Below are 15,340 nucleotides of genomic sequence, written 5' to 3'. Positions count from 1 at the left end.
GGCTCCCTGGGCATTTACAGTCATTTCCCAACCCCGGAGCTTTCTGGTTCATGAATTTCCTCAGGCTGGGCCAGTTCTCTGTCCTGGGAAGCTTCAGAGCCAGATACTCATCCCTCTCTACCCTGCATGACCAAAAGGGCGCTGTCATGGGAGGAGACCCATCACACTTGTTTCAATTATAACTAGTTTTTAATTGTAAGAGTGACACGTGTCTTATAAACACATTGAACTTTACAGAAGCTTTTAATGTAGAAAATGAAAGTCCTCTTTAATATCAGTCCTCCAGAAAACCATTATTTGCAGCATATCCTCCCAAATTTTTTCTGTTCAAACATACTCACATATACTTTTTTTTTTTAACAAAAAGGGATTAATCTATGCATGATGCTGTACAATTTACTACATTTTTCGCATAATCCTATAACTTGGGTATTTTTCCATGGCAATACATACAGGACTGCCTCATTTTTTAACGGCCTCATAGTATTCCATTATATAGATTTTTCACAGTTGTATTTGTCTTCTATTTTCGCCTTTTGAGGTGTTCTGGCTTTTCCCTATTGGAGACAATGAGGTAGGGAACCTTCTTTTGCGTACATCTTTGCCCACTTGTCCAATAGTTCCGTACAACAGATTCCCAGAAGTAGAATTACTGTGCCGAAAGGTGCAGTCCATAGATATTAAAAAATGGCCGTTCAGGGGTTGTACTGGCTAGAACCATCAACAGTTGCCTTAATTTTTTCACCTTGTGGTTACTATCCAGTGAATCCATTCTCCTCGGATACAGGTATCACCCAGTAGTCATATTTTGCTTTATTTTTTTATTATTTCATTTATAAATTTTTATTAACATAAGGCAGGCATATCCTAACAAATCAATCCAGGAGTGCTAAAAAGCTTATGATGAAAAGCAGCCTCCAACCCCACTTTTCAGCTTTTTAGTCCCACTCCTCCAAAGTGATCTCCTTCACTGTTTCTGGCTTTCACTGTTTTTTGAGTTACCCCCATAATTCTAGTATCCTTGTGCCTTTATTCCTTTTAAAAACATGTGATTGATTTTATAGTTGGATAATAGGTTTACAGAGTTAAAATTCAAAATGTATAAATATGTGTAAAATGTATACATTCAAAATGTGTAAAGAATATAGAAAGAAAAAGTCTCTCCTTGGCTGCTGTCTGTTAGCTGCCCAGTTTCCCTTCCAAGAGGCAACTACTGATATTTCTGGTTTCTCATATATCCTGGAAGTGTTTTATGCATATACAAGCATATCATACACACATACATGCATACATTCATTGATTCCCTTCAATGACAGATGAAGATTTACTTAGTTCACCCTTCCATCCATACCATTCCCAGTATTTTATAACTGTTATTATTATTCTCTATTGATTATCTTTTCCAATAATGTCAGTATGCCTGTATTTTTTATTTCTTCAACAATGGTATCTTAATCCCTTTTATGTAGACGGTAATATTAGGAACGCTACCCATCCACTTTTCCTCCCCTTTTCCTCCTCTCACTTCCTGGCAGCTATACTCATATATTAAGCTTGACATTCACATTCTCCTATATGACCACATTTAAGTCTTCCATTCTTTGTCTAAGGTTAATTCTAAAAACTAAAAAGCTGTAGGAAGTCTTGATGTTATTATGAGTATGAAAATATTGTTCACCTCAGGGCCAAGTAGTGTGCATAGATGATATTCCTTCTCTATAGTTACTGAGTTATAATCTTGGGCCTCTTAAAAAAAGAAAGTTCCTCATGTCAAGGAAAAATGGTTTCTCTTTTCTTTTTTTTTTTTAAAGATTTTATTTATTTATTCATGAGAGACAGAGAGAGACAGAGAGAGAGAGAAGCAGGCTCCCAAGGAGCAGGGAGCCCGATGTGGGACTCGATCCCAGGACCCTGGGATCATGACCTGAGCCGAAGGCAGACGCTTAACCATCTGAGCCACCCAGGCGCCCCGGTTTCTCTTTTCTTACGTTCCATCAATTGCTTAAAATCATGTCACATTTTAGTTTGCTTCATATTTAGATTGTAACTTTCTTATACAGCCTTTTTTTTTTCTTGGAGTTCTAATTGCCTTTCTTTTTTCTTGTTGATGAAAGAATGATGGGCCTTCAACATATCCTCAAGTTTATCCAGCCTCTCAATCATGCTACCCGTTGCCTGGAGTCCATTTTTCCCCCTAAAGACATCCCTCCTGGAGCCCTCCATCCTCTTGCTCCAGTCTGGAGTGGTTGTTCTTTAGGCCTGCTGTACAGCTCTCAGCCTGGGACTTCTCTTCGCTGCCCTCCTGGGTTGGATCCACTGTTTCCTGGATCCCATGTCTTCCTCTTTCTTGGTTTTCTCCCTTATTTTGCTGGAGTGCATTATCAGGTAATTTCCTTAACAATGGGTATGTGGGAGGTATATACATTCTGAGGCCTTGCATGTCTAAAAATGTCCTTATTCTGCCCTCATACTTGATTGATGGTTCAGCTGATGTAGATTTCTAAGTTCAAATTCATATTCTCTCAGAAGTTGGAAGGTATTACTCCATTGTCTCTAGCATCCCATGTTTCTAATGAGAAGTCTGATGCCAGTTTGATTCCAGTTACTTTGTAGATGACTTGTTTTTTTCCTTTCTGAAAACTTTTAGAGATGTCCTGTTTATCTTTTGATTATTGAAATTTCACAAGGAGGCATCTGGTGTGGGACTTTTGTCATTCATCTTATCAGTACTCTAGGACTCTTTTAACCTGGAGATTTGGATATATCTTCAGATCAGGAAAATGTTCTCCTGTTATTTCTTCGATAATATCTTCCCTTCTATTTTTTTCTATTCTCTATGGGGCTTCTGTTTATCAGGTAGTAGACCTCATAGATTGATCATCTGTTTCTCTTATATTTTCTCTCATATTTTTCATCTTTCTCTCCCTTTCTCCCTCCCCCTCCCCCCATCTTTCTTTCTCTCTGTCTCGATCTCTCTCTCCCCGCTTTCTCCGCTCTCTCTTTTTACTTTGCCTTTAGGGAGATTTCCTCAACTTTATCTTTCAGCTTTTTAATTGAGTTTTTCAGCAATCATATTTTTCATCTCCAAAGGCCTCTTATTTCCTGATTGTTCTTTTCTCATAGCATTCTGTTCTTGTTTTAAAAATCTCGGGGCGCCTGGGTGGCTCAGTCGTTAAGCGTCTGCCTTCGGCTCAGGTCATGATCCCCAGGGTCCTGGGATCGAGTCCCACATTGGGCTCCCTGCTCGACAGGAAGCCTGCTTCTCCCTCTCCCACTCTCCCTGCTTGTGTTCCCTCTCTCGCTGTTTCTCTCTCTGTTAAAAAATAAAATCTTTAAAAAAAAAAAAAAAGAACTTAAAAAAAAAAATCTCTTCTGTTCCCTCAATTTTGTATTTCCACTGGGGTCAGTTTTTTGTTTCATGCTGCTAGTTTTCTAAGCATAGTTCGTTTCTTTGGTTGTCTCTTTACACTGACAGATGAAGGACTGAATAGTTGCAGTGCACTTCCTCTCCCTCTGCCATTATATATGTGAGTGGGAGGTTTGACTAGGAATTCTAAGTACATGAGCAGGACACACTGACTGGCAGACTTCGCTTTAGGATGAGGAAGTGCAGTGCCAGTTGCCAGGTTGTGGGCCCCATAGGCCAGAAGCCAGAGTGAGGGGGTTACTCTAAGGTGCTCCCATTAGAGACCACAGTTCTCCCTAGACAGTTTATTCAATTTTTTTATTGATTTATTGAATACTTCAGGGTAGGTTGTATGAGGTAAGGGAATAAAGGGACTGACTTTTACAAATAAATACAGATCTTTGTTTAATCCCATTTGTTCAGTCCTGCTGCTTGCTTCTACCCTTTATCAGCTGTGCCTACTTCAAGTCAGAATCTCTCTTGGGTCACTAGGCAGATAAGCTCCTACCCCCAGTGCAGTCCTCTCATAGCATATTCTAGACCCACGCCATCCAGTTTAGGAGCTTCTAGCCACCTGTTGTTACTGAACATTTGAAAGAGGCTAGTTTGCCTCTTTCACTTCAGTGTGTTGTAAGTGTGAAATAAACATCAGATTCTGAAGACTTAGTACAAAAAAAAAAAGTAGGGGCACCTGGGTGGCTCAGTTGGTTAAACATCTGACTCTTGGCTTTGGTTCAGGTCATGATCTCAGGGTTGTGAGATAGCCCTGCGTGGGGCTCCACGCTCAGCGTGGAGTCTGCTTGAGATTCTCTGCCTTTCCCTCTGCCCCTCCCCCTCCTCACATGTACTCCCGTGCATGCTCGTTTTTCTCTCTCTCTCTCTCCAATAAATAAAATCTTCAAAAAAAAAAAAAAGTAAAAATCTCATTTGTAAATAATGATTATGTGTTGAAATGATAATGTTTTGCATATATTGGGTTAAGTAAACTAGAGTATTAAAATTAACTTCATATTTTTTTTCCATGTGGCTACCAGAAATTTTCAAAGTACATATGTGATTCTCATTATATTTCTGTTGGACAGCACTGTTCTAGATGATGGCTTCCTTCCTCATCTGTCAACATGTTTCCATCTGCTTTCTAAATTTGTCAGAATCATTTGTGAACTGATAACCCCACTCCCATTCTTTTTGCTGATATGAATTTATTTTCTACTTTTCTACTGTCACGTCTTGAGTGGAGAAGATGAGAGGGAATCTGCTGTCTTGCATGTGAAATAGCTTCTAACTTGTGGTTTGTGGAGCAGTTACTTGCTGTCACCAAATAATTTAATTATATCTGCAGTCCTTCTTAGAGGCAAAACCAGGGAGATTCTTAAGTACTTGGCCATAAGTTTGGGTCTGAATCCCTTGTATGTTCCTGTAGGTGCCCCACTCCTTCATTCCCACAAGGTGTCCTGAAGAGTGTTGTTTTATTCCCATTTCAGTCTTCTTTTCTGTCCCACAGAATCACTGGTCTCTCTTTTCTAAACAAAATTTTATGAGTCTTGTACTTTGAATCAAGCACCGTGATGAGTGTTGTTGCAAGGTTTAAAGAAAGTATTTATGAAAACACTAGGTGTAATGCCTGTCTGAGTGTAGAGAATCAATATGAGCTATGTAACTTAGGGCAAATTAAGGAAACTGAGGCTCATAGAGGTTAAATAACTTACCCTAAATTACAGTACTATTAAGTAGCAGAGCTGGGATTTTAATCCTGGCTTATTTGACCAAAGGTTATGCTCCTGACGACAGTTCTCCAAGTTATCTTACTTAATCTTACCCCAGGGAGAATGGTAGCATCCCCGTTTTATAGACCAGAAAGCAAAAACCCAAAAAGGCCAACTGCTTACCCAAGGACACTCATGTATCCCTTCTTGGAACATCAGAAAAAAGGAAGAAAGAGGTGCCTGGGTGGCTCAGTCGTTAAGCGTCTGCCTTCGGCTCAGGTCATGATCCCAGGGTCCTGGGATCGAGCCCCGCATCGGTCTCCCTGCTCCGCGGGAAGCCTGCTTCTCCCTCTCCCACTCCCCCTGCTTGTGTTTCCTCTCTCGCTGTCTCTCTCTCTGCCAAATAAATAAATAAAATCTTTAAAAAAAAAAAAAAAGAAAAAAGTTACTACTGATAAGAAAATGTAGTATTCTCATTGGCCCTAACTCCTGGGGGCAGCCAAGGGACCCTTCTGGGGCTGTGTCTGAGGACCTGGGGAAATGGATAAGCCCTAAGCTAAAAGAAGGAATGTCTGTAAATAGCACCTACTACAATGTTCCATGGACCATGCTAGGCATTTAGCTACTTCCCCCCGCTTATTTATTTATTTATTTGTTTGTTTGTTTTTATTTAAAGTCATCTCTGTGCCCAATGTGGGGCTCGAACTCACAACCCCCAGATCGAGAGTCACATGCTCCACCAACTGAGCCAGCTAGGCACCCTGGCTCTTAACTACTTTTTTATAATTATCTACTTTCCTGGGCTTTGGGTCCACCTAGTTTTCTCCTCAAAAGATGCTACCCATGCACTCAAAACACCCCTTGACTAATTAGCTCCAGCCCTAGGGGTACTGCTCAGGGAAACGGATTTGTATTGTTCAAGGGCCCATTTCAGGGGCGCCTGGGTGGCTGTTGTTAAGCATCTGCCTTCGGCTCAGGTCATGATCCCAGGGTCCTGGGATCGAGCCCACATCGGGCTCCCTGCTCGGCGGGAAGCCTGCTTCTCCCTCTGCCTGCCACTCTCCCTACTTGTGCTCTCCTTTCTTTCTCTGTCAAATAAATAAATAAAATCTTAAAAAAAGGGGGGGGGCCCATTTCAGTGCCTGGCACATAATAGGCACACAATGAATACCGTTCCTGAACCTCCTTTCTCCACAAGCTGAAGAGCTACCTCTTGAGTACACAGCCGTCACAACTTAGACCTGTCTTGTGGTACCACGTACATTTTTTTTTTAAGTAATCTCTGTGTTCAGTGTGGGGCTTAAACTCATGACCCCCGAGATCAAGAGCCACCCGCTTCTCTGACTGAGTCAGCCAGGCACCTGTTGTATATTTTTAACTAATTAATTATTCATGGTATTTGTTGAGTATGAGTCTTGGTCTTTGGTACGAGATGGTTCTGGGTTTGAATCCAGGCTCTATTGCTTTCTTACTGGTTGGGTAACTTTTGGGAAGTCCACTTCACCTCTCTGAACCACAGCTTCTTCAAAGGGGGTACAAAATAACAGTACTGAATGCATAGTGTTCTTAGGAGAAGCAAAAGAAGAGAACACGTGTAAAGCGCTTAGTACAGTGTCTAGAGCATAGTGTGTGCCCAATGAACGTGGGCTGTTAGGATCACTGTTAGTCGGCAATAGACCACGAGGCAGGGCCTCAGCTCCTGCTTCCTACTTTGTCCCCGATGCTCGGCACAATGCTTGGCCTGCACTCAATGCTGATACCTATGTTGACTGATCAAAGGATGGCTAGATAGAAGGATGGGTACATTCTGCCCTCTGAGTAGCCGGGAGAGCTAGGCCCAGGGAGGAAAGAAGAGTCCTTCTGTGGGTAAGGGTGGGGATCGTGGCCCACAGGCAGGCCTCCCCCTCACCACTGTCTTCCCCAGCAGGTTTGGGATGTACATTCCGTTCCTGCAGCTGAACTGTGACCTCCGCAAGACGAACCTCTTCAGCCACATGGCCTCCATGGGTCCCCGGGAGGCGGTGAGTGGCCTAGCGCGGAGCCGGGACTACCTGCTGACGCTGAGGGAGACGTGGAAGCAGCAGACACGGCAGCTGTATGGGCCAGACGCCATGCCCACACACGCTTGCTGCCTGTCCCCCAGTCTCATCCGCAGCGAGGTGGAGTTCCTCAAGATGGACTTCAACTGGCGCATGAAGGAAGTGCTGGTCAGCTCCATGCTGAGCGCCTATTATGTGGCCTTTGTGCCTGTCTGGTTCGTGAAGGTGCGTGGCTCAACCCAGGGGGAGAAAGGGCCAGCCTGGGGCCTTCCCCTGTTGCCTGCCCCACAGGAGCCCTCCTGCTTGCATGAGTAACTGGACCGTTTTTGATAAGATTCCCATCTGTTCTCTTGAGGGCTAGAGTAACGACTACCTCGATTTTAGAGTGGGGAGAACAAGGCTCACTGAGAGGGCATGGCCTGCACAAGGTCACCCAGCCAGTGAGGGGGGACAGGACATTGTTGTTCATGATACTTGATAACAGGAAGCAGTGGTGTATTTCACTAGGGCTGTTTTGGCCCAGGCCTGTCGCGATGTCCAGCTGTATCATGAAGTAGGAAAGCCAGGATTCATCCAGACCCGAGCAACCCCAAAAGCCTGTGCTTTCTCTCCAGCTTGTATGGCCTTCTGGGAAGGTACCTCCCCGGCAGCCAGTAGGCTTGAAACACTTCTCCAGGGCTGGACTGCACTGAATGATTCGAGGCTGAGAGGACTTAATGTTTCTTGAGCACCTGCAGCGTGCTAGAGCTTTCATGAGTGTGATAATCCTCCTGCCACCTCTCAGAGGTGCTTGGTAGCTGTTCTTGCAACGTAACAGAAGAGAAAGCTAGAGCACAGAGAAGGGAGATGACTTCCCCAGCATCACATAGCTAATAAGGAACAGAGCCAAGATTTGAACTCACGCCTTTTGGACCCCAGAGCCTGCACTCTGGCTCAGAGTGGTAGGCAGTGGGAGCCGTTTTTCTGTAAGAGGAGCTTGTAGAGAACTGAGTGGGGGGCACAGGGTCTAGGGTCTAGGTCCATGATTAAGCCCTCTTTGTTAGGTGTTTGATCCTTGGTCTCAGGCCCCCTGGAAGGCTGCCCTGGTTTCCAGAGCAGATCGAATTGCGGAAAGGGGAGGGGGTGAGGCCATTCTGGGCATCCCAGGCCTTACCCATCTCCCGCTGCCCCCAGAACACGCATTACTATGACAAGCGCTGGTCCTGTGAGCTCTTCCTGCTGGTGTCCGTCAGCACCTCCGTGATCCTCATGCAGCACCTGCTGCCTGCCAGCTACTGCGACCTCCTGCACAAGGCCGCTGCCCACCTGGGCTGCTGGCAGAAGGTCGACCCAGCGCTGTGCTCCAACGTGCTGCAGCACCCGTGAGTTGCCCTCCGCGTCCCTGGCCGACCCCAGCCCTTGGGGACCGTGTCTGCGGAGCCACGGGCCTCCCCCCCACCGGCTCATGCATTCAGCTGGCGGGGGTCGTTGAGCACGTCTTGTAAGCTAGGCCTTGCGGCCAGAGTGGGGTGTGGCTGGGCCCCAGGCAGACGTGTCCCCCGTGATTAGGTAACTTGCAGCGTGCTGGAGACGGGAGAAGGCCAGGCAGTAAATTCATAGACTCGTTGACTTTCTCATTCAGTGACTGTTACTTACGCAGCTCACGGACCGATTTGCTCTTGCCTTCATTCATTGCTTCTCTCCTTCTGTTACCTGCTCACTCATCCGTTCAGTCATTAGGTCACCTCCTTTGCGGCAGACGTTTACGTCTTCTGAAGCCATACCCGGCCTGGTGCTATGTATTGGACAGAGGAGCTTGGACTTGACCTACAGGCAGAGGGGGGCTATGGAGGCTTTGGAACAGTGGAGGAACCCATGCCAAGGTGCCTTAGAACCATCAATCTGGGCAGAGGATAGGGTGCCATGTTAGCCGATGGTGAACCCTGGCCAGGGAAGCAGAGTCACAAAGAGAGAATGACCAAGACGAGGTCCTAGAGGAGGTCAGTCTGGTGCGGGTGACAGCCACGTACACAAATGGTTATAGGACGATGGGAAGAAGGAAGCCCGGCTGCAGGACAGCACTGCAGAGGTAGAAGCACCTGCTCAGGAGCCCAGCGTCCCCTCAGCCTGGCTCATCCTTCATGGTGCCATCCTCAGTACTTTTCACCCAGGTTACCCTCGTTTTTCCTGCCTGTATCCCCCCATTAGGCTGGAAGCTCCTCAAGTCTGGGCCCTCCTGAATCACATCTGAGCCTCGGGCCCAGCACAAGGTGTGGCAGAGAAGAGGCCCCTAGGACAGGTTTGTAGAGGTAGGTCCATCAAGAAGCAGAGATGCAAAGGGAGGCCACAGAGACGCCTGGCTGGCTCAGTCAGTAGAGCATGTGACTCTTGATCTGGGGGTTGTGAGTTCAAGCCCCATGTTGGGCATAGAGATTACATAAATAGGTAGGTAGATAGATAGATGATAGATAGATAGACAGATAGATGATAGATAGATAGATAGATAGATAGATAGATAGATAGATAGATAGATAGATGATAGAGGAAAAGTAGCTAAGTGCCTAGGACGGTCCATGGAACATTGTAGTCGGTGCTATTTACAGACATTCCTTCTTTTAGCTTAGGGCTTATCCATTTCCCCAGGTCCTCAGACACAGCCCCAGAAGGGTCCCTTGGCTGCCTCCAGGAGTTAGGGCCAATGAGAATGCTATATTTTCTTATCAGTAGTAACTTTTTTCTTCCTTTTTTCTGATGTTCCAAGAAGGGATACATGAGTGTCCTTGGGTAAGCAGTTGGCCTTTTTGGGTTTTTGCTTTCTGGTCTATAAAACGGGGATGCTACCATTCTCCCTGGGGTAAGCTTAAGTAAGATAACTTGGAGAACTGTTGTCAGGAGCATAACCTTTGGGGTCACATAGCCCTCCATGCTGATCACGGTCCCTCCCAGGCTCTGTCCAAATGGTCGAGGAAAGGGGATAGACATTGCCAAATGGGCCTAAAGGGGACTTGGCTTAGCCTTAGCCTCTGAAGGGAGGGAGGAGTAGAAAGGTAGAATATAGGTGAACATGAGGAGAAACCTGTCCATAGCTCACCATGGTCCACAGAGAAGACCCAGGCTCCTTCTTCGCATGGCTTCCCAGCTGCTGAACTGGGCCCTCCCAGCCTTTTCTGCCTCCTCTCTTACCATGCCTTCCCTGCTCATACTCTGCTCTGGCCATACCAGACCGCTTCGGATCCTCAAATTCTCTATGCATGTTTGTATCCAGGCTTTGGCACATGATGCTTGTTTTGCCTAGAACACCCTTTCCACCTTTCTTTTCCTGATTAATTGCTATGCATCCTTTAGCAGTTTGCTTCCTCCAGGAACACTTTCCTCACCACCCAGGATAGGTTCAGTGCCCCCTACCCCGTGCTCCCACAATCCCTTAATATCATGATCATTGCACCTAACTCTTTCTGCTCTGTTTGCTTAGTTACTTGCCTGTTATTCCAGGACTAAAGCTCCTGGAGGTCAGGGTCCTTGCCTGTCAAGCGCTCAGCCATCTCACTCCTGGCAGAGTGCCCGGCTTAAAATAGGTCCACGGTAAATTTTTGTGGTTTGTGTCTAGTCTTTTTTTAAGATAAAATTTTTATACAGTGAAATGCACAAATCTTTTTTTTTATTTAATTTGAATTCAGTTTAATTAACATATAGTGTATTATTAGTTTCAGAGGTAGAATTTGGTGATTCATAACACTCAGTGCCCTCCTTAATGCCCATCACCCAGTTACCCCATCCCCCCACCCACGTCCCCTCCAGCAACCCTCGGTTTATTTCCTAGAGTTAAAAGTCTGAAATGCATAAACCTTAAAGTGTACAATTCTTTGAGTTTTGATAGTCCTGTACACCCATGTATAGGTAGACCTGTACCCCCTTGTAGAGGTAGGCCTGTACCCCCATATGTAGGCAGACCTGCACCCCCACATATAGATAGAACAAGATGTAGAACATTTACAGCCTCTCAGAAAATTTCCTCTTGGCTCTTCCCAAAGACTGCCCCCCACTTACCACCACCACCCAGACAACCATTTTTCTATTTTCTTTCAAAACTAACCTGTTCTACAACCTCACATAAATGAAATCTTGGGTTCAGTTTCTTTTTCATTCAGCATATTGCCTGTGAAGTTCATCCATGTTGTTAGGTATAACATGATAACTAGTTTTTAAATTAAAAAAAAAAAAAAAGATTTACATATGTATTTGAGAGAGAGATGGAGAGAGAGTGCACATGAGCAGGGGAGGGGAAGTGGGGGAGGATATCCAAGCAGACTCCCGCTGAGCTTGGAGCCTGACAGTTCTCTCACGAGCCATGAGATTAGGACCCGAGCCAAAACTACGAGTCAGATGCTTAACCGACTGAGCCACCCAGGTACCCTGATAACTGTTTTGTTTTGTTTTGTTTTTAAGATTTTTATTTATTTATTTATTTAACAGAGATAGAGAGCGTAAGTAGGCAGAGCGGCAGACAGAGGGAGAGGGAGAAGCAGGCCCTCCGCCGAGCAGGGAGCCCGATGCGGGGCTCGATCCCAGAACCCTGGGATCATGACCTGAGCCGAAGGCAGCCGCTTAACCGACTGAGCCACCCAGGCGCCCCCGATAACTGGTTTTTAAATGAATGAATCAACAAGGTAGGAACATGAGTTAGAGTTTTTTGTGATTCTCTGTCCTCTGGCCCAGGACCCTTGGAGTCCCTGGGAGATGTGGCAGAACTGGAAGAACGCACCATCCCACTCACATGCTCACTGAGGCCTCTCTGTGCCAGGCCTTGTGCCGTGCTCTGAGGACATAGAGATGAAATGGACACCATCCCTTCCCTCAAGGGCTCCCAGACGAGGGAGGGATACAGGGAAATAAGTGACGAAACACTGGGGAAAGTGGACCAGTAGCAGGAGATTCAGGTTGCTGTTGAAGGATGCTGAACTCTGTGGGGAGTTTGAGAAAGGCTTTCTGGAGGATCCCGAGTTTTGAAAGAGCTTGCCAGAAGGATACTGCATCAGGAAGGGCAGTCCAGTTGGAGGGAGTGACTTACACAGAGACATGAAACCATAGGCTGTGCTGGAGAACTAGAAACCGCTGGGAATGGCTTGAGCACAAGCTATGCGGCCGGAGTCCTGAAAGTCCACGCAGGGCCTCAGAGGCCACAGTGAATCCTTGGGGACTTGACTCCAAGGGCACCAAAAACGCTTCAGAGGGTTTTGAGTGGAAAATAGGCTCAGCTTGGTGTTTTACAAAGACCACTCAGGCAGCTGTGCAGTGGACCAGTTGGAGGCTAGAGGTGAGAGTAGGTGAGGAAAATGCAGGGCTCCCGGGTGGCTCAGTCGGTTGGGTGTCTGCCTTCAGCTTGGGTCATGATCTCAGGGTCCTGGGATTGAGGCCCGAGTCGGGCTCCCTGCTCAGCGGGAAGTCTGCCTCTCCTTCTCCCTTTGCCCCTTCCCTGCTCCTGCTCTCTCTCTCTCTCAAATAAATAAATAAAATAAAAAAGAAAGAAAGAAAATGCACCCAAAGAGGGAAAAGCGTTTTCTTGACAGCCCCTCAGACATGAATCTCAACCCTAGACCTTCTGACTCCCATGAATTTCTCATGATTCTTACCCCATTTTTACAGAGGAGGCACCTGAGACCCCAGAAAGGAAAGTCACTGTGTCTAAATGATAGAAATGGGAGTCGGGCCCTGGTGGTCACACCAGGCCCGGTCTGCTGGTAGCCCCTTTTGTGGGTGAGCTGGGTGTAAGGGGCACTGTTGGGTTGTGCCTCCAGGTGGACGGAAGAATGCATGTGGCCACAGGGCGTGCTGGTGAAGCACAGCAAGAACGTCTACAAAGCCGTGGGCCACTACAACGTGGCCATCCCCTCGGACGTCTCCCACTTCCGCTTCCATGTGAGTCTCCTCCCCTGGGAAGGAGGGGCGGGAGGATCCCAAGGCAGGAAGGTGATGTCCTAGCAACAGAAAGCTATTTTCAGTATTTCTCAAATCCAAAGGAAGCCCCACATGTGCAGCACAAGACAGCCATTCAGACAGTGACTCCATAACCGCACCTCACGTGCTAGCAGATCTTTGAAAACGTCGGGTGGAGGCGGGAAAGATGACACTATAAAAGGAGGGATTCTTAGGGGCAAAAATCATAACTGTCCTCATTCATATGGTGTGCCGGGCACAGTGGTAAGCACCTGCCATGCACCCTTCATTCAGCCTTCACCCTGCGCGTGAGAGAAGTGCCAGGGCTATCGCCATTTTCTGAGACTGAAATTGGCTTAGCATCTGACTTGTTCAAGGGTGCCTTGCTGGGAACCTTGGGTCTGATGGTAAGGACTCATGGACTCAGCATTATGAAAAGAGCTGCTCAAAATCACTGAGGCTAGTGGTCTCCGTTTTATTTACTTATCTTGCTATCAAAATCCTTTTTCCAACACAGTCATAGACTAAAGTCCGGTATATAGGACCTCATGGCACCCCTCTGTTTGAAAGGGTTGGGACTCCCTTCACTTCCCACTCACCACTACCTTAGGCCCCCAAAAGGCCTCCTCAGATCCTGGGCTTCCAAGGAACACAGTTTAAGAAATTGATCTGGGTGATCTCTTCACAGTAGAGAAACCTGAGGCCCAGATAGGAAAGGGACTTGCTCAGGGTCCTGCAGGCTGTCAGGTGCAGAGCTGAGCCTGGTGTGCTGGTTTCTTGGACTCCTATTTCCTGCCACGTCTCTTCCCATCCTGTAAGCAGCTTTTGAGGTTTAGGTACCTTGGCCCCTGAAGAATCGAGATTCCCTAGACCTTGATCACTCTTTGGAACTGATCAAAACATTCTTCTTGAGTCCCTGCATTCTACCCTGCTTTTTAAATACCAGGTCAGAGTGAGGTGTCACCACATGCCCTGGAAGCTTCTGGCCTAGGTCGGGATGCTACTCATGAAGAAGTGGGTGACTCAGACTGTATAGTCTATAATAACTTCCCATATCTATGTCGTAAGATTCTAATTTGTTCGGGCCAGGCTGTACCCAGGAGGATCACATATAAAAAGGTGTTGATTGTAGACCAGAAAAAGTTTGTGAGCAAGCAAGATCTCTCAAGAAAAGCTTCCTAGAGGAAGGTAGAAGTTCAACAAGATCTTAACTTCTGTGGGAAACAGTAGTCCTTTTTTTTTTTTTAAGATTTTATTTATTTATTTATTTATTTTTTAAAGATTTTGTATTTATTTATTTGAGAGAGAGAGAAAGCACATGAGAGGGGAGAGGGTCAGAGGGAGAAGCAGACTCCCCGCCGAGCAGGGAGCCCGATGCGGGACTCGATCCTGGGACTCCAGGATCATGACCTGAGCCGAAGGCAGTCGCTTAACCAACTGAGCCACCCAGGTGCCCTAAGATTTTATTTATTTATTTGACAGAGAGACACAGTGAGAGAGGGAATACAAGCAGGGGGAGTGGGAGAGGGAGAAGCACGCTCCCCACTGAGCAGAGAGCCTGATGCAGGGCTCGATCCCAGGACCCTGGGATCATGACCCAAGCCCAAGGCAGTCGCTTAACGACTGAGCCACCCAGGCGCCCGAAACAGTAGTCTTGACGGAAGAAAGACCATAAGCAAAAGCAGAGAGGGTGGCAGAGTCCCCACCCATGTCTGCATGGGGCCCCAAGAGCCTGTCCCCTTCACTGGCCCCCCAGAACCCCCATCCAGGAGGCAGGTTTCTGGAACATACTTTCTAGTCCCTGCCTACCCTTTCCTGGGCAGTTCTTTTTCAGCAAACCCCTGCGGATCCTCAACATCCTTCTGCTGCTGGAGGGTGCTGTCATTGTCTACCAGCTATACTCCTTAATGTCTTCTGAAAAGTGGCATCAGACGATCTCCCTGGCACTCATCCTCTTCAGCAACTACTATGCCTTCTTCAAGCTGCTGCGGGACCGCTTGGTATTGGGCAAGGCCTACTCCTACTCGGCCAGCCCCCAGAGGGACCTGGACCACCGGTTCTCCTAAGCCCCAGGGTGACCCCAGGGACAGCATCCAGGCTTCAGCCAGGGGCTCTCTGGGAAGGGGCTGTTGGGGAGGGTTGGGTGAGGGGCAAAAAACCCCACAAAAACAGACAAAAAAATTCACCAGAGCTTTGTATTTTTGTTACATACTGTTTGTTTCTTTGATAATTGATGTGATTATGGGGGGGAAAAAAGTCCTATTTTTATACTCCCA

At 46.7% G+C, this 15,340-nt stretch overlaps 1 protein-coding gene across 5 annotated transcripts in view; it reads left to right on the top strand.

The window, feature by feature from the left end:
* The window catches only part of TMEM39B (transmembrane protein 39B), a 20,241-nt gene extending 4,901 nt beyond the window's left edge, over positions 1-15,340 (top strand). For all 5 annotated transcript variants that reach the window (XM_045898219.3, XM_045898221.3, XM_064589564.1 and 2 more), the window contains 4 exons: positions 7,040-7,376; positions 8,325-8,512; positions 12,926-13,046; positions 14,888-15,340. In XM_045898219.3, the coding sequence (XP_045754175.1) occupies positions 7,040-7,376; positions 8,325-8,512; positions 12,926-13,046; positions 14,888-15,130 (889 nt within the window). In that variant the 3' untranslated portion in view covers positions 15,131-15,340. The remainder of the gene's footprint in view (positions 1-7,039; positions 7,377-8,324; positions 8,513-12,925; positions 13,047-14,887) is intronic.

Source organism: Mirounga angustirostris, unplaced genomic scaffold (genome assembly GCF_029215605.1).
Source record: "Mirounga angustirostris isolate CCGP_5_RB_7025 unplaced genomic scaffold, mMirAng1.0.hap1 SCAF_4, whole genome shotgun sequence".
Taxonomy (NCBI): Eukaryota; Metazoa; Chordata; class Mammalia; order Carnivora; family Phocidae; genus Mirounga; species Mirounga angustirostris.
This window is presented reverse-complemented; position numbering and strand designations above follow the sequence as displayed.